The sequence below is a fragment of the Phymastichus coffea genome, unplaced genomic scaffold (assembly GCF_024137745.1).
Source record: "Phymastichus coffea isolate CEN01 unplaced genomic scaffold, Cenicafe_Pcof_1.1 PCOF00031, whole genome shotgun sequence".
Taxonomy (NCBI): Eukaryota; Metazoa; Arthropoda; class Insecta; order Hymenoptera; family Eulophidae; genus Phymastichus; species Phymastichus coffea.
The window spans coordinates 3,074,458-3,094,953 of NW_026706842.1; the positions used below are offsets into that span (position 1 = coordinate 3,074,458).

The 20,496-nt window shown below is 36.6% G+C and overlaps 4 protein-coding genes across 8 annotated transcripts; 3 read left to right on the top strand and 1 right to left on the bottom strand.

Annotated features, from left to right (window-relative positions):
* Positions 1-3,030: 3,030 nt before the first annotated feature.
* Positions 3,031-5,706, bottom strand: LOC131663170 (vacuolar protein sorting-associated protein 33A). Of its 4 annotated transcripts, XM_058933359.1 has the most exons (9): positions 5,615-5,706; positions 5,341-5,534; positions 5,072-5,265; positions 4,505-4,989; positions 4,309-4,432; positions 4,079-4,239; positions 3,469-4,014; positions 3,254-3,376; positions 3,031-3,175 (listed from the first exon to the last, which is right to left on the bottom strand). In XM_058933359.1, exons 2-9 carry the CDS (start codon positions 5,443-5,445, stop codon positions 3,087-3,089), a joined length of 1,827 nt encoding a protein of 608 aa, XP_058789342.1. In that variant the 5' UTR covers positions 5,446-5,534; positions 5,615-5,706; the 3' UTR covers positions 3,031-3,086. The 4 variants fall into 4 exon arrangements, with proteins under 4 accessions (XP_058789342.1, XP_058789344.1, XP_058789343.1 ...); XM_058933361.1 differs by having other exon boundaries at positions 5,355-5,670; XM_058933360.1 differs by having other exon boundaries at positions 3,469-4,002; positions 5,341-5,670.
* Positions 5,707-6,896: 1,190 nt separating this feature from the next.
* LOC131663156 (pre-mRNA-splicing factor RBM22) lies at positions 6,897-8,586 on the top strand. Its single transcript, XM_058933329.1, has 3 exons — positions 6,897-7,063; positions 7,147-7,200; positions 7,281-8,586. The coding sequence occupies exons 1-3, from the start codon at positions 7,010-7,012 to the stop codon at positions 8,403-8,405; spliced, it is 1,233 nt and encodes a 410-aa protein (XP_058789312.1). The 5' UTR covers positions 6,897-7,009; the 3' UTR covers positions 8,406-8,586.
* Positions 8,587-9,937: 1,351 nt separating this feature from the next.
* Positions 9,938-11,719, top strand: LOC131663184 (RNA 3'-terminal phosphate cyclase-like). 2 transcript variants are annotated; one of them, XM_058933384.1, is made up of 2 exons: positions 9,938-10,046; positions 10,124-11,719. In XM_058933384.1, exon 2 carries the CDS (start codon positions 10,251-10,253, stop codon positions 11,370-11,372), a length of 1,122 nt encoding a protein of 373 aa, XP_058789367.1. In that variant the 5' UTR covers positions 9,938-10,046; positions 10,124-10,250; the 3' UTR covers positions 11,373-11,719. The 2 variants fall into 2 exon arrangements, with proteins under 2 accessions (XP_058789367.1, XP_058789368.1); XM_058933385.1 differs by having other exon boundaries at positions 10,030-10,061.
* Positions 11,720-12,905: 1,186 nt separating this feature from the next.
* On the top strand, positions 12,906-17,996 carry LOC131663162 (probable ATP-dependent RNA helicase pitchoune). Its single transcript, XM_058933342.1, has 10 exons — positions 12,906-13,062; positions 13,166-13,246; positions 13,329-13,514; positions 13,586-13,846; positions 13,924-14,238; positions 14,323-14,624; positions 14,705-14,857; positions 14,947-15,117; positions 17,269-17,446; positions 17,552-17,996. The coding sequence occupies exons 1-10, from the start codon at positions 12,966-12,968 to the stop codon at positions 17,725-17,727; spliced, it is 1,920 nt and encodes a 639-aa protein (XP_058789325.1). The 5' UTR covers positions 12,906-12,965; the 3' UTR covers positions 17,728-17,996.
* The last annotated feature ends 2,500 nt before the right edge of the window (positions 17,997-20,496 follow it).

Genomic DNA, 20,496 nt, shown 5'->3' on the forward strand with positions numbered 1-20,496 from the left:
GGTCTCTTCATCGAACCTCTTCATTGAAATTGGAAGATGCAGGTGTTTTTATATCGTTATACTGGAACAAGGGCAAGTGAACCAACTACGTGAAAATGTCGGAGAGGACATTTCGGCGGTCGTTCATGGTGACAACACACCTTATATATTCAAACCACGCGAAGAGCGTTTTTCCCACAGTGAGTTTCTTGCATTATATATAGTGACTCCACGATAGCGTGTGTCTACATAGTATCAAGATCTTCTCGGCGTAGAGCAGCTTGTCCGCCGAGCGACGCCAGTCAGATAGTCGGCAAACCCTGCGGCCCGATAATTGACATTTCGCTGCAGAATAGGAAAGAAAATAAAAGAAGTGCAATGGAAAACAATAAAATCGACAGTAAGTCGCCGTTCTCTTGCATATTCCTGCGTTACATTTGCTCCCTGCTGCGAGTCGATACATGTCAATTCTTCTCTTCGAATGTAAAACCTACCTAGAGCTCTCAATTCCTTCGCGTGACTCGTCTCGTTATTTTATAGCAAAGCGAGCGACCCTTGCGCTTCTGAAACCCGTCGAAACTCGACGATCGACCGACCAGTTATTTCTTCCGCTTGTGCCGCTGAGCTTGCTGCTTTGGTTGGGAATCGGTATCAGTGGTAAGCAATACAATCGAGACAATTAGGCGCGTTCTCGATGTAAAGTTTCATTCAGCTAACCGTTTTTCAGAAATCCTCCGGGGCAGCGTTTCTACGTTCGTTTGGCAAGACTTGAAGCGGTAATTGTTACAAACATTGACCAAGTGCTTCAAATCGCTTTGCTCGTTCTCAAGCGAGTGCTAATTTTTTTAGGATATGTCCGGATCTTCTGATACACGGAGTGACAGCCGTGTTGGTTATTGTTCTGCTTCTGTTCCTTTTGAACACGCTGAACGACGATTGGCTAGTTTTCGCGGTAACGTTTTCCGTCCTCGCCCTCGTTTCGATAGCCGTGATGGGCATTCTCTGGAAATTATTTTACCCGGCTGACTTAGATTTGAAATGGTCGCTGCTGGTTCTGTCGGTATTAGGCGTGATTTTGGTTTACAACGTCGTCATTTTCATCAGCACGAAAGAACTGGATGCGGCCTGTTTAGGATCCACGATCGGAGAACCAGTTCGGTAAGTACTTGGAGCCGAGTCACGTTCGATCGCGACAACTTCTACAAATAGCTCTCCGGCTCTTGCCGAATGATTTTAGGGCGATAGCGCATTCTTTCGCTACCTCGATATTGTCTCTCGTGGCGATTTCACTATCGATGATCGTGCTCGTGGTCACCGTCATGATGGCCTTCTACATATTTATACCGTACATGTTCTACCTGATTTACGCTCCTAGTGAATTCACGTGGAACTGGTTACTAATGCGCCTGCGTATCTTCACCTTCGCTCTAGTGAGCGTTTACGTATTCAAGTTCATCTGGAATCTCGGATTCATGGTTAAAGGGGACTACCTAGCCAATTACTACGACAGTCGAGACTCCTCTTGGACCGACGTTTTTCAAAGCATCGCAAGAGTTTCCAGGTAGACCAAGTTTCAATGACATTCTCTCGGCATCTTTGCATTCGTTCTCTGCCGATTTTACATGTCTAGATTAATGCCCACATTTTGTTTATTTCAGATATCATCTTGGAACGGTAGCTTTCCTGACAATGCCGATTTTGCCACCTCTGTGCGCACTGATTATGGCCTTGAAAACTAATAAACCACCGGCTAAGCAATCCGACTATGCGCTGATTAATTTTATCAGTAAGTTGAGTCTAATTATTGACATTTCGGAGTACGCCCTGGTACACACTTCGGTTTACGGATCCGATTCGCTGAAATCCATGAGGCGGATGATCGAGCTTCAGTACAGTAACCCACTGCTATTTCTAGTTTTCAACGCTGTGAGTAATTAGCAATGTCGATATTCGTAAAAATATAACAGCCCAACAATCCCAAACGTTTTCAAACTTTTTTTCTCAGATATCCGTCAAAGTCATGGATCTCATAAAGATAGCAACCTTGATCACCGGATGGCTGGCTTTACTTGCAATACATTATCTCTTTGCAAGTCAGTCCTCCATGGTCACCCTGGCTTTATCCGTCGTTTTTGTCCACTCGATAAACACGTTGCTGGTGCGCCCAATCACGTGTACATTTGCGATTGACAGGATGATCCGCGGTCAGCAGGAATACAATTAACTGGACGAGCAGTTTGAGCTTATCACGCTCTGGTTGTCGTTGCGATATAGTGCCGATTGTTGAATATTGCATGACTGTTGATAAAAGAGTACATATTATGTCCGTAACGATTGTAACGTTCTTAACGAGTTTGACACGTTACTCAATTAAAATTTGTCCATGCTTGCTATAAATCATCTGTTTCGATTTATCGAGTTACGCGAACGTGTCCATAAGACTGTTTTTTGCAATACATTTTAGAGTTTGTTTTTATGATAATCATACAATCGTCAACGGACAGCTAATATTTCTTTTGCGCCATCGAAACATTTCCGATACCACTTATATCTTCTCAGTTTTATAAGTCATGTTTTAATAAAATTATTACCTACCTTCATGGTGATTCGAGGAAAGCTCAAGCTTGCACAACATTTGTGAGCTTACAAGCAATTTTAACAAATCCACATACGTAAACTCTGAAATCATTTGTGGACTATTTATTTAAAATTATTCATAATTTTTACGCCCACGTTGGATTCCTTATCAACTACGTATAGCCATGGAAAAATGAATTCAATTCTAACTTACAAGTTTTTTCCAAATTATTTTGAGCGATTGCATTGCATATTTGTCCCGTTTAATACTTCGTGATATTAAAGATTAAGTGAATATTATTCAAAGAAATTAAAAAATCCACAAAATTGATTTTTTTGATAGGTATTGTAGAAAACAAATGATAACCTTGCGTTAAGAAAATTAAAGGACAAAAAGTAACAATCAATAAATATAGTTTTATTTAAATATTTAAAATATTTATAAAAATCACATAAAATCAAGTATATATTTTTTTAGAAGTTTCATACTTATATTCTAAAAAATTAATTTTAAAAATTAATTTTAAAAATTAATTTTGTTTCATTTCTTCAACCAGCGAAAACAAAAATGTATTTCCATTGATAAGCCTTGTTGTACCTACGACGAATTCAACATTTGCTGAAAGAAACATAAATTATTTAAACATGTGAAAATAAAAAGACTGTATATATTAAACTTGAAATATCAAATACTTACAGTCTTCTTGCTGTGATAAGAAGCGTAAAGCTGATATCTCTGCATACGTACAACCACCAATAAAAAATACAAGAACAAGTTTTGGTGGTTCAGACGTTGAATCTTCACTAGTAATTGAGTTTCCTTTAAAAATTTGACAAAAAATATTTTAAAATAATTAGATATTTCTAATAAATTGAGTCTTTTATAAAATAACTTTTATAAAAATATCTTACGTCTTCCCGTCGGCATCGAATTTTGAGATACACTACTGATTGCTGGGCCTGGTAATAATCCAAGTATATCATTTAATCCTTGCCAACCACCAGGCTGGACAAGTTGTTCTGCTAATCTAACGCTCAAGGGAGCATAAATGGAATGTACATAGCTAATATCCTTTGGAGCAATTTCGCTTTCGTCTTCTACAGTCAATCTTAACGCTTTACGTAATACGGCATATTGTCTGACAGATTGCTGAACTTTTAGAAGTCCGACTTTCTCCAAGTTTAGCAACGTCGGTAAGTGTTGATAGCCGTAAGTTTGTATAATTTCTCTCTTGTAATAGTCAAGAAGTTTTTGCTTCAGACCAGAGTTTGTTATTGATTGAATGCAAAGGAGTCTCAATACTTTCATAAGAGGCTGTTGTTGGGCTATCAGGTCTTCTATGTATGAATTGGGCTTGTCAGTGTCAATGCAATTCAAAAGCTCCTGTTCAATTTGTAGGACTTCCAAGAAATCTGAAGAATCAGTTACTTCTTTTATCATTTCTGCTATTGTCGTGTCTGTAATAAGGGAATATTTTTAGAATAAATAGTATTCTATACTAGTAGTTTCTTATTTACTCACGTTTAGCAAGAGATGCCTTAGTTGCAATCATATGAGGTAATCTTGCAACAAATTGTTTTATTTCCTGTACACTTTTATCTCCATGTCTTTCATCAAATTCAGATGATATTACTTTGGCTTTTCTACTGAGAACCGGTCCAACTCCATTGAAATTTTTATCCCTGAGAAAATATTAATTAATAAAATTATGATATTAACGGATTTTATACTTGATAGAGTATTCAACCAACCTGATTTCAGCAAATAACTCTTCTGATGAGTTAAGAATAATTTGCTGTTTTTTCCTTTCTAATGACATTACAGTTGGAGATTCTTCAGAATTCGCGAATTTTTCAGCAGGTAATTTTACAGTAGCTGAAAATTTGACAAAAATGAGTAAAAATCCATTCACCAGATTTAAGAAAATGTTATAATCGAACAACTCACTGTTATTAATACCAAATATTTCATCTATTAGACCTTCATACGTTAACTGTGTGACAAGTGGTGACAATAAATCTACTGATCTGTCAAGCAAAAGTAAATGTTCAATTGCTGGTGCTTGCAAGTTGTTGATTTTTGAATCTTCCTCTTCCCTACTTAATCTTTTCATTAAATCCCACACTTTACTAGCTGCAGGACCTCTTCCAGTAACTTTAGAAATTTTTCCATAAAGCTTTTGCATACTTTGTATAGCTTGAGCTACTTGATATAAACAAGTAGGATCATTCTCTAAGTAGAATTCTCTGTAAGCATTTGGTAGCTCCATAGAAACCAAGTCATTATCAAAAGGAAAGAGATCACATGAAAATTCTTCGACCAGTGTGAAGTTTCCGTAAACACCCCTATTTTGTAATTTTTTTTCACACAATAAACTCTTTCGAGGTACAAAAAATATGTGAAATTCTTTTCGGTGTCTGTTTCCTTCCTCTCTAAAATTAAAAAGACTTATCATTTATAATGGCCGATATAAAATTATATAATTATTGAAAATAAGCAATGATCTATTGATACCCATGAATATTTTGAGCAATAAGATCCATAAGATCTAAATGTGGCCTTGTGATAAAGATGACATTAGCAACATCAGCAGAAGGTAGACGCCCACCTACCAATGGATACATTTTAGTAACTTCATGTTCTTGCAAAATATCATACTTGGCAACAAGGCCCATAGGTCCTCCCAGGGATTCATCCCAAATAATGGCCTAAAATAAAATTTCGTTAGAATATAATACTTATAAGCTAAAATACAGATTCAATAAAAAATGTATTATTTATACTTTGGGTCCATCACATTTTTCAAGTAAGCAAAGCAATTGTTTTCTAGCTTGTTCTTGAATTAATCCAATATTCAATCTTCCAGTTGATAAATGTACTGATGACATGATTTATAAGAACTTTACAGTATAACGACTATTGTAAGATCACTACCCTGATTGGTAAATCATCTGTATCGCGTATTTAACAATTATGCCTAAAAGCATATAACAATCACATCGTGTCGAAAACAAATCACATATTACAAGCACACGTTTGACTAAAAGTAAAGATTACTATAATCGCTGATGTTTATATCACGTCGGCGTCATTCTCATTGGATTATCTCTATGTCGCTGTTGTTCAGTAAATGCACAGCTAACCTAACCTAAGAAAATTATTAACTTAAGATATTCAAGAATAACTAACGTTTCTTATAATAACATCGCAGTTACGCCAATTACGATAATAGTGATGTAATATATTTGACATTTAAATTATAATATTCCCAACATATCTCAATATTCTCAAAATAAATATTGCTTTTTTAAATATTAGCGCGCCTTAGGTCCAAAAAGTTAGCACCGAGAATCCTTTTTTTTAAGCTAATCGATAAACTTATTATACCGTTAGATATTTCGTCAGGATAGCAACAACTTTTCTCTTTGTCGTTTGTTGGTTCGTCCACTGGAAATCCTTAAAATTAATAAAATAAGTCTTGGGTGCTGGCCTTAGCACCCAAACCAAAGTTGCGGTCAAACTTAGAAAATATTAAGTAAAAAAAATTCGTAAGTAAACCGATCGTTAGTTCGTCTTACGAACTAACAGCACCCATAATAAAATCATGACTAATTTGATTATTTAAGCAACTAAAAATAAAAAACTGTTTCGAATATTGGCTCACGTTCAAACGCCAAAGCGCCGTACGCATGCTTCCTGAATTATCCCCGCCTTAACTTAAAAAAATTACGCTTTGCGTATTAATTACTCAAGTATGTACTTTTTAAATTCCATTTACCCATTGATTGGACAATAGGTACTAGTTACTAATGTTACTAATGTTACTATAAAGTTTGATTTGATCTGATGTATTAAAATCAAAAAGGTGTAGTAAAAAATAAGAGCGGGGGTTCGCGTACCGGCGGGGATAATTCAGGAAGCATGCGTACCGCGCTTTGGCGTTTGAACGTGAGCCAATATTCGAAACAGTTTGTTATTTTTAGTTGCTTAAATAATCAAATTAGTCATGATTTTATTATGGGTGCTGTTAGTTCGTAAGACGAACTAACGATCGGTTTACTTACGAATTTTTTTTACTTAATATTTTCTAAGTTTGACCGCAACTTTGGTTTGGGTGCTAAGGCCAGCACCCAAGACTTATTTTATTAATTTTAAGGATTTTCAGTGGACGAACCAACAAACGACAAAGAGAAAAGTTGTTGCTATCCTGACGAAATATCTAACGGTATAATTAGTTTATCGATTAGCTTAAAAAAAAGGATTCTCGGTGCTAACTTTTTGGACCTGCGCGCCTTTATATTAATTCTCGATTTTCGAATTGAAAATCAATATGGCGGCTGTGTATTGACGTTGTTATAAGTTAACTTGACGTTGATGCTGTTGCGAAAACGAACAATATTATGATAATAAAATAAGAATTTTTCATTAAATTGTCAATTAAACGCATTCAAGATGGCTATGTCAAAAACTACAAGTTTGTATAATAGACAGAATTGGGAGGATGCGGTAAGCACGAGAAAATTGTTTTTTAAGTGTAATTTTAAGATGGTAAGCTAACCTCTAGTATTTATTTTTACATTATTTTATAGGAATTTCCCATATTATGTCAGACATGTTTAGGTGATAATCCATACATTCGAATGGTATGTTTCTTTATTATTTTTCTCAATCATTAATCATATTTGACAAAAATCGTTAATTCGTTGTGAACGATTTTTTACAGACAAAAGAAAAGTTTGGCAAGGAATGCAAAATTTGTATGCGCCCTTTTACTGTGTTCAGATGGTGTCCAGGAGCAAGAATGCGTTTCAAGAAGACTGAAGTCTGTCAGACTTGCAGTAGATTGAAAAATGTTTGTCAAACATGTCTCTTGGATTTGGAATACGGATTGCCAATTCAAGTCAGAGATGCTGCTCTGAAAATCAAGGATGATATCCCTCGATCAGATGTTAATAAGGAATATTATGTACAGAACATCGATAGTGAAATTAATAAAATAGACCCTACACAACCTGCAGGTGCAGTTGGAAAGTCCAGTGCTGCAAGTGATTTACTTATGAAGCTTGCAAGAACAAGCCCGTATTACAAGCGAAATAGGCCACACATATGTAGTTTTTGGGTGAAAGGTGAATGTAAAAGAGGTGAAGAGTGTCCCTATAGACATGAGAAGCCAACAGATCCAGATGATCCTTTGGCTGATCAAAATATTAAAGACAGATATTACGGTGTGAATGATCCGGTTGCTGACAAATTAATGAGAAGAGCAGCTGCAATGCCTAAATTAGAGCCCCCAGAAGACAAGTCTATTACTACACTTTATATTGGCAATCTAGGTGAAATTATCACTGAGAAATCATTAAGAGATCATTTCTATCAATATGGTGAAATCAGGTCTATTACAATGGTTCCAAGACAACAATGTGCATTCATTCAGTATACACAAAGGAATGCAGCAGAAACAGCTGCAGAAAGGACTTTCAACAAGTTAATCCTTGGTGGTAGACGATTGACTATCAAGTGGGGTAGATCGCAAGGTAGACAAACGGTTTCAGCAGCTGAAGGAGTTAGAGAAGTATTGGAGCCAGTTCCTGGATTACCAGGTGCACTCCCACCACCACCAGAAAGTGTGACGAATAACTTCTTCAATTTGCCTGGTGTTATGCCAGGTATTATACCTCCACCACCAATGCCACCTGCGCCATTCTTATTTCCACCTATGGCACCATCTGCAGCTGCTCCAATATTCCCACCAGGCACTGCTCCAACAGCAATACATTATCCAAGTCAAGATCCCTCAAGAATGGGAGCTTCTCAAGGAATTGGAAAACCTTGGCCGGAAGAGAATTAGAAATTCAAGTATTAGTTTAAGTTTGGACAAGATATTTTACTTCGATTTTTCTACGTTCACTATTGTACAATTTACAATTAGCTGATCGTGTACTTTGGCATTTTGAGAGAAATATGTACATAATTTATGTTGATTCTCCACTCTATAAAGGTAATAAAACATACATATTTTAGCTTATTAATTTTGTTATAATTATTTTATGTTTCTAAACCTCTAAAATATGTGATATGTATTTCCAATGATTTTACAATAAGTAATTTTATGCAATTAATATTTGATGTGTAATGAAAGGAAAACATTTAATGACCAGAATTATATTATAAACTTCAGTCATGACAATGTCATTGATCATGAAATGAGTCAATGAATGGTAATGTAACTGGAAATAATCAATTGAAAATTTTTCATATAACTTTCTTTTTTACAACTATAATTATAATTAACAATAACATTGAAAGATTTAATTATGGAAAACAGGATTTTCAAATTAATTGTGATAAAACACATTATTTAAAGGATTAAAATATACAAAGTTATTAATTGCTATTTTCAATTACAAACTAAAAACGTTTGCAATCTTGGAAATATTAACGTTGTGTAGTAACTCGCAGTTTCAAAATAACATCTGCGAAAATGATATTTTGTATCGTCATAAACATATTGCACTCTACTCGGGACCGCTATTTTCTATATATTTAGGCTCTACGATCGCGTTCATCTCCACACCAACATTTCAAGAAAAGACTATCAATCAAAAGTAATGAAATGAAATTTATACTTTCCTATAAATACGTTCATATAAGATTCACCTACTCGCACTTAAATGAACTACGTTAAATGTAATCACATTGGATATGTAGCTGTTGCCCCATTGTTGAAGTAAGGATAGTATTTTTGTTCCATTTATAATGGCTTGATAACGATATGGAAAAGAATATTCGATTAAAAATAAAAAAGGTATATCATCTTTTGTGGAAGCTACCCAAGTTATTTATCCATAATATAGGGCTTGTATTATTTATATATTCAATTTTTAGGAATAAGTCAATTAATAAGTATAAAATTTGTATAGATTTTGTATATAATCTCGTACAAATTTCGTATATAATCTGGATAAAATTTGTATACTTAGTTTCATTGGGATATCAGTTACGCGGTTACGGCATTATCTTATAATTCGCTCTTAGTAAGGCGATCATATTATATACTTAAATATTAGACGTAATTTTAAATTGCAAAAAATTAACCCATTTGCATCAATGCGCGGAATATTCCGCGAACTGCGACTGTCTTTTATCACCAAGCGCGGAATATTCCGCATACCTGCGACTGTGCGACAGTCGTCTGTCGTTCGGCTCTGATGTTCAGGCGCGGCGGCCTAAGTAGAGCGATGATGCAAATGGGTTAATCATACCGTTATTTCTTATTTTTCAATTAAAAATTAGCTTATTAGTTATATATAATAATAAGCGATTTATTTTTAATAAAAAGTAAATATTTATCTTCATTAATGATACATATAACATATAGTAAAATATTTAGCATACCTAGATGAGGGCAGCACAAATCAAAAATCAAGCAGAGAAGACACCGGCGTAAACGTAACCTTCTATAGTGTTGTTTACAATTACGCTTTTGGAAGTTCGTACAATCGCTGTAAACATCTTTCAATACCATCATTATAAAATAAAAAATTAAATGTAATTTCATTTTTTTAGGAAATAATTTCTACTTTACAAAATTACGTCGTATATAAAACGAGTTTCTGTAGCTGTATGGGTGATTGTTTTTGTACGAAAAATTTATTAGGACTACTAAAAGCTAAGTTTATCAAGAAATAAAAAAATGACTCAAGAATTATTGAAACTTGATGGTAGTCTTGGGGAAGGTGGAGGTCAGGTGTTGAGAATTTCTTTGTGTTTAAGTGCTCTTTACAAAATTCCTATTGAGATAAACAATATAAGAGTTGGCCGTCCAAAACCTGGGTTGCAAACTCAACATCTCAAAGGAGTTCAATTACTAAAAGAAATGTACAATGCTGAAGTGCATGGAGCTGAAATAGGCTCAACTTGCTTGATATTTAAACCAGGATGTTTTAACAATAAAATACAAGAATTTGTAGCCGACACTAAAACAGCTGGATGCATTGGTTTGCTCATTCAAATTGCCTTACCTTGTGCTCTGTTTTCATCTAGAGCAGCAATTTACATTTTGAAAGGAGGAACAAATGTGCCTTTTGGCCCTCACATTGAGTATTTCAAACATATTTTTAGACCTTTGCTGAACAGATTTGGAGGTGACTTAGAGCTTGACATCATAAGAAAAGGATTTTATCCTCAAGGAGGTGGAGAAGTTCACATGCGTGTAACTCCAGTTCATAATTTGAAAGGAATTGAACTGTTAGATGCTGGAATACCAACAAACATTAAAGGTTGGTCTTACACTGCCGGTGCTGTGAATATTAATGAAGCTTATAGAATGGCAAATGATGCAAAGTCTACTATTAAACAAGAGCTGTCTAAACGTGATATCAATATACCTCCAATTGACATACAAGCTTACAAAGAGCAAAGGGACAATGCTATAGGACATGGATCTGGCATCAATTTAATGTGTAAAACTACAACAAATTGCATTTTTGGTGGCTCTGGTTTAGGTTCAAAACGTCCAGGTCCTGTTCCTCCTGGAATTGAAGCTGCCAATCAAGTCATTGCTCCAATTTTAATTGATTCTTGTGTGGATGAACATTTGCAAGATCAGATGATTATACTGATGGTATTGGCCAAGGGCCATTCAAAGATTAATGTTGGCAAAAAAGAGCTGACCTGTCATGCAGAAACAGCTAAGCAAGTTACAGAGATCATGTTAGGAGATAAAGGACTCAGCTTTTCTCTGAGCAAAAATGAAAATGGTTCTTATATTCTAGAATGCAATGGCTTGGGATTGTGTAATGAATATCTGAAGTAAATGCTTGGTTTTGTTAATTTATCACTAAGGCTAAATCTACACAAAAATTTGAACAAATGGCTACTAATGCTAATAATGCTAATTATGCTAATATTTCCTATGAATGAAGTATCATTGGAGAAGATTTTTTTTTCAATTTTAGTTCAGCCTTTGAGGTTTTGTTTCATTGCATTGCTTATGTTTAATGATTTAAAAATTTGAACGATTGTCTTTATCACAGCATTTTTTTTCTTGAGTGATAATTAAAGCAAAAAAGAATCTTCAATATATAAACATTTTTTGTTTTTATATAAATTTTATAATGTTTGCATAAATTTTAACTCAGTCTTTATTTATTAATCAATTTATACTAATTATTATAGAGATAACATATTTGCATTAATTCGTGTCATACTGTATATAATGCACTTATTCAGATTGTACTGAATATATTACTTAATTTTTATACTTTCAGTGTAATCAAAACTCATGTAATAAAAATATTGCAGTAAAGTAAAAACATGTCTTATCTAGAATTACCGACAACCAAAATTTTTGTTATTTAACACGGATAAAGGAATTCAGCGGGAAATCGACGAAAATTAATCCGATACTTTTTTTTATATGAATTTATTAAACTATATCTTGGCCGTTGATATTTGAAATTATATCAATTTGCCAAAACCCAATAGTTTTTGCGTTTCAATAAAAAAATTACATTGTAATAAATCGATTCAATCAACACATTTAATTAAATGATTTTAAAATATGGAATAAATGCGGCGAACAGATGTTGGGTATGCTGTGTTTTCCGAATGGAAGACCCCTTAAGAATTTGATCATAAAATTAGCTACATTAATCAGACTTGTGAATCTGACGCCCAAAAAAATTTTTTTATCATATTTTTGAGTTTTTATGAGCTAAAACGTTCTCTCCCTTTTTCCGGATTATGTCTTCGCTTGAAATTTTATTTCCGGATTTTCCGTTTTTAAGAAAATTGCGAAAAAAAATCGGGCGTTCGTATAGCGCGCAAAATGCATTAAACATTTTTCTCCTGCTTAAAAAGAAATAATATCAATAGCGGATGATAGCTCCTTATTCCCGGATTACGGAACAATTTTCCTCATGAAAACTCAAAAATATGATTAAAAAATTTTTTTGGGCGTCAGATTCACAAGTCTACATTAATCAATGTTATTATGACAACTATGTATACAATCGACGGACATTGATTCTATACACCCATTTCAAAATTTCAACTGTTAGTTTGCAGATCTGGATTTTAATGAATAAATAAACAATATAATAATATAACTAGTTAAAAAGTAAATATATGTGTATATTAGGGATATTTAATATCGAAGGAACAAAATGCAGGTTTAGTTGAATAAATCATCAATTTATGGCCAAAATTTTTAAGGAGCCCTTCATAGTCCATTCGAAACTTACCCAAGTATATCAAGCGGGAGCCAGAATGAACAATCTGAAGATAGTCAGGAAGCAATCTCGAAGCGAGCTATATACGATTCGGTTAGTTCTGTTTTCATTATAAACGCACGTGGATGTTTGATGTACATATTTCATTAATTGTTAATTAGTTACTTAAAGTTAAAATGTCTGTGCCTGATAAAGTGTTAATGCGAAAGATTAGGAACCGGGAAAAGAACAAGTTGAAGATTTTGAAAGAAAAAGAACTCCAAAAACAGAATGGTAAGTTGTGACGTTATAGGTTATAAAATTAAAAACAATATTTTATCAGTAATATGAACTGTATGTTTCACATTAATTTCCTCGTAACTAATTGATTATTCAGATGAGAAAAATGAAGAGGAAAACAATAAGTCAACATTAAAAAAAGGAGTTAAAAGGCCAGCAGAAGAGCATTCAGTCAAAAGTAAATTTATTTTTTTTAATGTTCTTGTTTTCTGTCATAGTTAATAATAAAATACATAATATTTATTTTTGTTTATTTTCAGAAAAAAAGAAAAAGAAGAATAAGGTAAAAGTACAGGAAACTCAAGAAGATGAAGTTAGTGATGCAGAACAAGTAAAGACTGTTGCTTCTGAGAAAGATGAAAATGATGATGAACAGAAAGATGGTAAGAATAACGAGCAGGACTCGGATACACAGGAAGGAGTAGAAACTGAACCTATAGAAAAATGTAAGCTTTTATTCATAAAAGTAAATGTTTGTTAAAAATATCTAGCTCTTGATTTATTGTAATTGTTGTAGTGCCAGGTTCATCTATAGGTTTAGCAATTACTACAGATAGATCTTTTGAAACACTCAAAGATAAAGTTTGTGAAAGTACTTTGAAAGCTATTGCTGATATGGGTTTCACTCATATGACTGAAATTCAAGCAAAATCCATACCACCACTTCTTGAAGGCAGAGATCTTGTTGGTGCTGCAAAAACTGGTTCAGGAAAGACTTTAGCTTTTCTTATTCCTGCAGTCGAACTGATATATAAACTCAAATTTATGCCTCGTAATGGTAGGTCTATCTAAAGCTATTGAAACTTGATTTTCTGAAATTTCATGTTCTTAGTCATATGGTCATCAAATTTGTAGGAACTGGATGTATCATTCTGTCACCAACACGTGAATTATCAATGCAAACATTTGGTGTGCTAAAGGAATTGATGAAGTACCACCATCATACATATGGCCTAATAATGGGTGGAACTAGCAGACAAACCGAGGCCCAGAAATTAGCAAATGGTATTAATATTATTGTAGCAACTCCAGGAAGATTGTTAGATCATTTACAAAACACTCCAGACTTTTTGTTCAAAAATCTACAGTGTTTAGTTATTGATGAAGCTGATAGAATTTTAGACATTGGTTTTGAAGAGGAGCTAAAGCAAGTTATTAACATATTACCAAGTAAGAAAATTATTCATAAAACTAAATATAAATTCCCTTGTTCATCACTTTCATTTATAATATTTTATTATTTTTTTATTTTAGAAAGGAGATTAACTATGCTATTTAGTGCCACTCAGACGAAAAAAATTGAAGCATTGACGACTTTAGCTTTGAAAAAGGAACCATTCTATGTTGGAGTAGACGATGATAAAGATAAAGCGACAGTTGAAGGCTTAGAACAAGGATACGTTGCTTGCCCAAGTGAAAAGAGATTCTTGTTGTTGTTTACATTCTTAAAGAAAAACCGGAATAAGAAAGTCATGGTTTTCTTCAGTTCTTGCATGTCTGTTAAATACCATCATGAACTTTTAAATTATATAGATTTGCCAGTTATGAGTATTCATGTAAGTTTCAGTGTTGAAATATTTTACGAATCATGAGATAAATTGAATTTAACTAGATATATTTGTTTTCCTTTTGACAGGGAAAGCAAAAACAAACCAAACGAACAACAACTTTCTTCCAATTTTGTAATGCCACAAGTGGCATTCTTCTTTGTACTGACGTTGCTGCCAGAGGTCTTGACATTCCTGATGTTGATTGGATCGTCCAGTACGATCCTCCCGATGATCAGAAGGTAAAACATTTTTTTTATTTATAAATTCGTGAAACTTTCGTTAAAAAATTATAGCTTTTATTAAAGCAATCGTTCTTTCTAATTTTCAGGAATACATTCACAGGGTTGGTAGAACAGCTCGTGGTGAAGGTAGTAGCGGTCACGCACTGCTGATACTTCGTCCTGAGGAGCTTGGTTTTTTACGCATTTTGAAAGCAGCTCGGGTGCCTGTCAATGAGTTTGAATTCTCATGGAATAAAATTGCTGATATTCAACTTCAGGTAAGTACATTTTTTTCTTCAATATTATTAACTTTCTTAATTGTTATTAATTCAGTGGTAATTTTACGATGTATGTGTAAAAACATTTTACGCATACATCGTGAAATAATATCGTACATTTTCAATTCTATTGTTTCTTATACATAACTCTGTAATCAATAAGAACAAAGGTCATTCTTTATTCATCTTTATTGTATTCCATTGCCTGACAATAATAGAATTGCCGATGATCGTATTTTATTAAACTATAATTCAGAATTTAGCATGAATTTTTTCAAAGCTGTCAATCCAAATCGAAATAAAATTTCCATCTCATCAAGAAATCGAAAGTAAACATTAGTCTATTGAAAAGAAACCAAAAAGGAAGTACAAAGAAAAGATACAATGCCTGCGGGCAACGCATTTATTTAAGTATACCACGAGCCATTTGTCGACAAAAGTACAGTTAGGATACACTCAGTGTCAAGGGTGGCCGGCGCGTGCTTGGCTTTGCGTCACCTCAGCACCAAATATGGACCCTTTTCGAAGTGATTCTTTCACCGCATCGCGTCGTGACCGACTTTCGCTCGATAACCAGATTCCGGATCGACGCCAGAAGAGCTCGTTGTGTTCTCTCTCTCTCTCTCTCTTCTCTCCCTTCTTTCCCCCTCCCGCCGTCCTAATTTATCTCGACTGCAACTTCCATTTTTTTTATTATATCATTTTTAATATATTATTTTTTAATATTTTTTATTATATATTTATCAGACACTATATATTTTTATGAGAGATAGTGCATATGGTCGAAAAATAGATTTGAACTTTCAGTTTTATAGAATTTGAACGAGATTGTTTTAACAAATGAGTACCCCTTCGTACTGTTCAACCAATCCAATCTTTTTTTTTTTGATTTTCAACTTTAATTATAAGCTTTCTCTTGATTCTTTCCGAAAACGTGCTGCTGTAGCCAAGCAACAAAATAAAAAGAAAGGGCAAGTAGGAAACGAGCGAGAAATTGAGTAATCAATAAATGATAGAAGGGAACGAGTACATGTCGGGATGATTAGTAAGTCAGCCGTCGTACGCGCGCGAGCGAAAAATTGGCAAACAATAAAAGCTCCATATTTTGCTCATCGTATACCTATATGCACACCACGAAAAAGGAAGGCCTGCGAGGAATTCGCAACGAGTTATGTATGTCGGGCGGTGCAGGCAGTTGACTGACCTTTTCTCACAGCGACGACCCTCGATCTGTTTTCCGTCGCGCGCCCATTATACCTCCGTGCACGCGCCGCTGAAATATAGAAAAATACACGATGGAAATTGTGTGACGCAACACTTGGAGCGAGCAGCAAAGGTATAGCGTAAAAAATGCTAAATCGCTCGTTCCTCGCCTACGCGTGATTCACGCGCCAAGAGAGATCGGCAAATAGACAAGCGACTCGTAGGAGAACGCTCGAACGAAATTGAAGATTAATTAATTTTTTTCTCTATCTCCCTTCTTTCGAGCGTACGGCAAGCGCTCGCGTAGCGGATTGTTTTCTCGAGAGAATCTTATTATTCATTCGCCGTATTCCCGTCGTCGTACCGAAAAGACAGATTCCTACGCGTACGAACCGCTGTCTGACCATCAGGAGTATATCTCGAGTTTTATTACTGTTTGCATAAAAAAAGGAAAAAAAAATGAAGAGGAAAAGGGAAACGCTGGTGCTCTTAAATATTGAAATAGCGTTCTAGAAATTTAAAAGCACACTGCAGCGATTTAATTGGCGCAACTTCGTAAGATAAATGAGAAGGCCGTTACGCGAGTTGAAAAAGTCTTAATGACGAAGACGGAAAAAAGAAGCAGTAAAATGCCGCCGGCTATTCGAGCAAATGTGTCTCAACGCTCTATGGCTATTCATGAATGAGTAGGTGGTGTGCTCACCGACTAAACGAAGGAAGAGTCATCGTCAGGTTTTCTGATTTCGCGTCGAGACTTGTAGCGGAGATTGCGTACGTGAGAGTTCGAATCTACGCTTATAGAACGATGAGAACGATGTAATTTTCCAGCTGGGGGTTGAAGTTTTCGTCTTGGAATGGAAATATATTTACCGGCAGTTTTTGCCAAAAAAAAAAAAAATAAATAAATAAAATATCCCGTGCAATGAACCTTTTTTTGCGTTTTCATAGTTGGAGAAGTTGATATCGAAGAACTACTTCCTAAACATGTCGGCGAAGGAGGCGTTCAAAGCGTACGTGCGCGCGTACGACTCGCATCACCTCAAGACCATCTTCGACATCAATACGCTCGACCTCAGCCAGGTCGCCAAATCCTTTGGATTTGCCTCGCCACCAGCCTGCGATTTGAGTATCCTTTTTTAAAAAATGATCGATCAATCCGATCAATCTTTTCCTTCTTGTATATTTGCTCGTAAGCGAATGTGAGTTTTCCTTAACGAGCGAAACCCAACAGAAATCGGTGTAAGCAAAGAATCCAGACCACGTAAGAGATTGGGTGGTGGTGGTTACGGCTACTTTAAACAGCTCAACAGCGAGCAACCTGGTGTTGTTAAACGTATGCAACGCACCAAGACGTTCCGGACCGTTGGCAAGCGGCATTCAACCGATCGCAGACAATTCACGAGATGAATGGACGATCGGGAGGAGTAGCGATTTTGTACAGATGGTCAATGATTATTGATTGAAATATTTTTATTTTAAAGAATGCTTCTTTAATTTGTGTGAACAAGAAATGTAGGTACCAAGTGACACTCTGATTATTATATTGGATAAATAGTTTTTCCATAGTTATTTCATGGGGTTACTTTTTCGATGTATCCGTGGGACAGATTTCCTTTATAATTTCTTGAAATAGAGTACGATTCATTATTTTTGACAAAGTTATATATAAACATATATTTTCAAGCTCATGAACATTGTTCTTAAATTCATGTGTAACGTATTTGTAAAAATCATATTTCCTATTTTTCCTTGCCATCGGAAGCATTAAGTTTTAGATTCTTTCCTGGCGCAATTCGAATAGGAATTTTCATGAAAAGTTTCGCTGTGCGTTGATGCACCAGATGAGCTCAAAACAGTTGAGGTTTTCTTCGGCGATGCGCGCGCTAAAAAAACGATCAAAACAATCCAAATGTCCGATTAGCTACTGACTTCCGCAAGAAACGTAGCTTCGATTTGGTGCGCGAAGACAAGCAAAGCGAAAATCAATCGCCACAGCCGCGATCGATAAGGCCCTCGTCGAGCACGTTGACGAGCGGCGTAAGCCACAGAGAAAGAGACAAGAGGAAAGAAAAGAATGGCATTCTATGTAGATTCATTTTCTCTACGGCACAGCCGCGTTGTCCTTGCGCGACCTCGAAACCCCATATAGCAGAGCTCGCCCACGCGCGAATAATCATCGTCCCACGTGCCACGGCCGAGCTATCTCGGCTGTCCATGTAGGGAACGCGCACTATTGCGTCAAGTCTCCGAGCTTTGCTTTCTCGCGCGCGGCAGACGATGCACGCGGCCGCGCGATTTTTTCTTCTCCGGGCCCAAGACGAGGAAGTCTCGTGCGCGAACGACGGATGATTGGACTTGAATGCAGGCTCAAGCGCGCGGGGCAGATTTCGTTTCGAGAGGTCCGCGTTTTGCGCGGATAAAGAGAGGCCGAGATGTTCTGGAATCGTCGTTTCGAAAGCTGCTCCGCATTAGGAAGATTAGACAGAGTATATATATATATATATATATATATATATATATATATATATATATATATATATATATATGAATGCTCCACTGCTCGAGCGCTTTCTCAATCGCGATGCGCTTGCGGCTCCTGTAAATATGCACGTACCGATATTCACGATGGCTGTTGGTCAATCGTCGGTGGCGTTGGCCAATAGTTACAATGTTGAACGATCGTGTAACAAGTCGCCACCCGACGACACCTTGATTATTCTCTCGCGCGCGTCTTTGCTATTTTTATTTATTTCTTATATACTGTATATTTTTTCGTCGTTGCGCTAACAACAGCTTTCGAGCGAATTCATACCCGCGAGAAAAGCGGAAATCTCGAGATTCCGCCCGTAAAGCGACCGTCGATGTGCGCGTAGATGTTGCAAGATGCGTGCTGCTGCTGCTGCTGCTGCTGCAGTGTGCGCACGGGCGGTGTCGTAAACAGCTGCGATTGAAGAAATGCTCGCGAACGAGCCGCGCCAGCGACTGGACTAACCGGATATTACCGTAACCTCTCGCTCGGTTTCTTCGTACACAGGTAAATCCGGGAAAAAAAAACACGAAGAATGAATCTCTTCCCCTTGGCGCTTCTTCGTAATTTTTGTCGCACCACTTCCTTCGTATTCTCGAAGTATTGGGCGCGCGCTCGTCACCGCCAAAATTGTCAGTGAAGAGGATGGCAATCGAGAGAGAGAGAGAGAGAGAGAGAGAGAGAGAGAGAGAGAGAAAGACAAACATACAGGAGGATAGACTCGTTTTCGGACATGGCTCGCCATCGCAAGAGCAAACTTTAGTCGATGCGCGCACCTCTTGGCTTTTCATCGAAACCGCGAACGCTGCGTTGTCCCCTCGAGCGATAAGCGGCATATATATGCGAGCGTGCGCGCGCGCGCATGCAACGCGCATAACGGTCGCGCTCTCGACGAGAGGAATTCGCATGCAGCAGTCGCGCGAATGGAAGATTCTCTGTTCTTTTTTTCCCGTTCAACGTGGGGATCGAGGTCGTAAGGTTTAAAGCGATTTTTCTTGTTTCGCCTCGAACTCTATACTCCAAGCCGCCTCGAGTTAATTCATCTCGATATGCAAATCGAGCAAATTGTACAGCAGGCTTATTTTTCCCAAGAGAACACACCCACGCGCTCGCAATCCCGCGCACGGGGAATTCATAATCTCGCGCGAGCTGTCAGTCATAGATCTGAACGGCGCGTTGCAAAATCGCACCTGCGTCCGAGCATATAACAGCGAGGAGACTCGGTGCGAAACTTTGGCACGGGCCTCGCTAACGCCTTTCTGGATCGTCATCGTTTCGGCGCTCATTCGAATGCAACGACGGAAGCCCACGCCGAGAAGCGAAAGAGAGCCCAGGCCATTTCTGGCCGAAAAAGCATCGCAATGTAAAGGCGCTCGCGTGGGCGTATGCGCGAGCGATCAACTCACTTTTCATTCTCTTGTATTTCAACGGGTCCCTCTTGCTTCGCCGCGCGCGACGCCTATTTTTGTTTGTCTTTTTTTTTTCGACGCACGTCCGAGGCTCTTCTCATTTTCGGGTTTGGACTTGTTGGTGTAAAGTTAGAAGCGAACGAGGGATCGTTCAATTAAATAACGATTGGTCGTTAAAAAACCCGTTGGGAAATACTCCACGCTATCCGTCTCTAATACCGATATACGATTCAGCCTTAC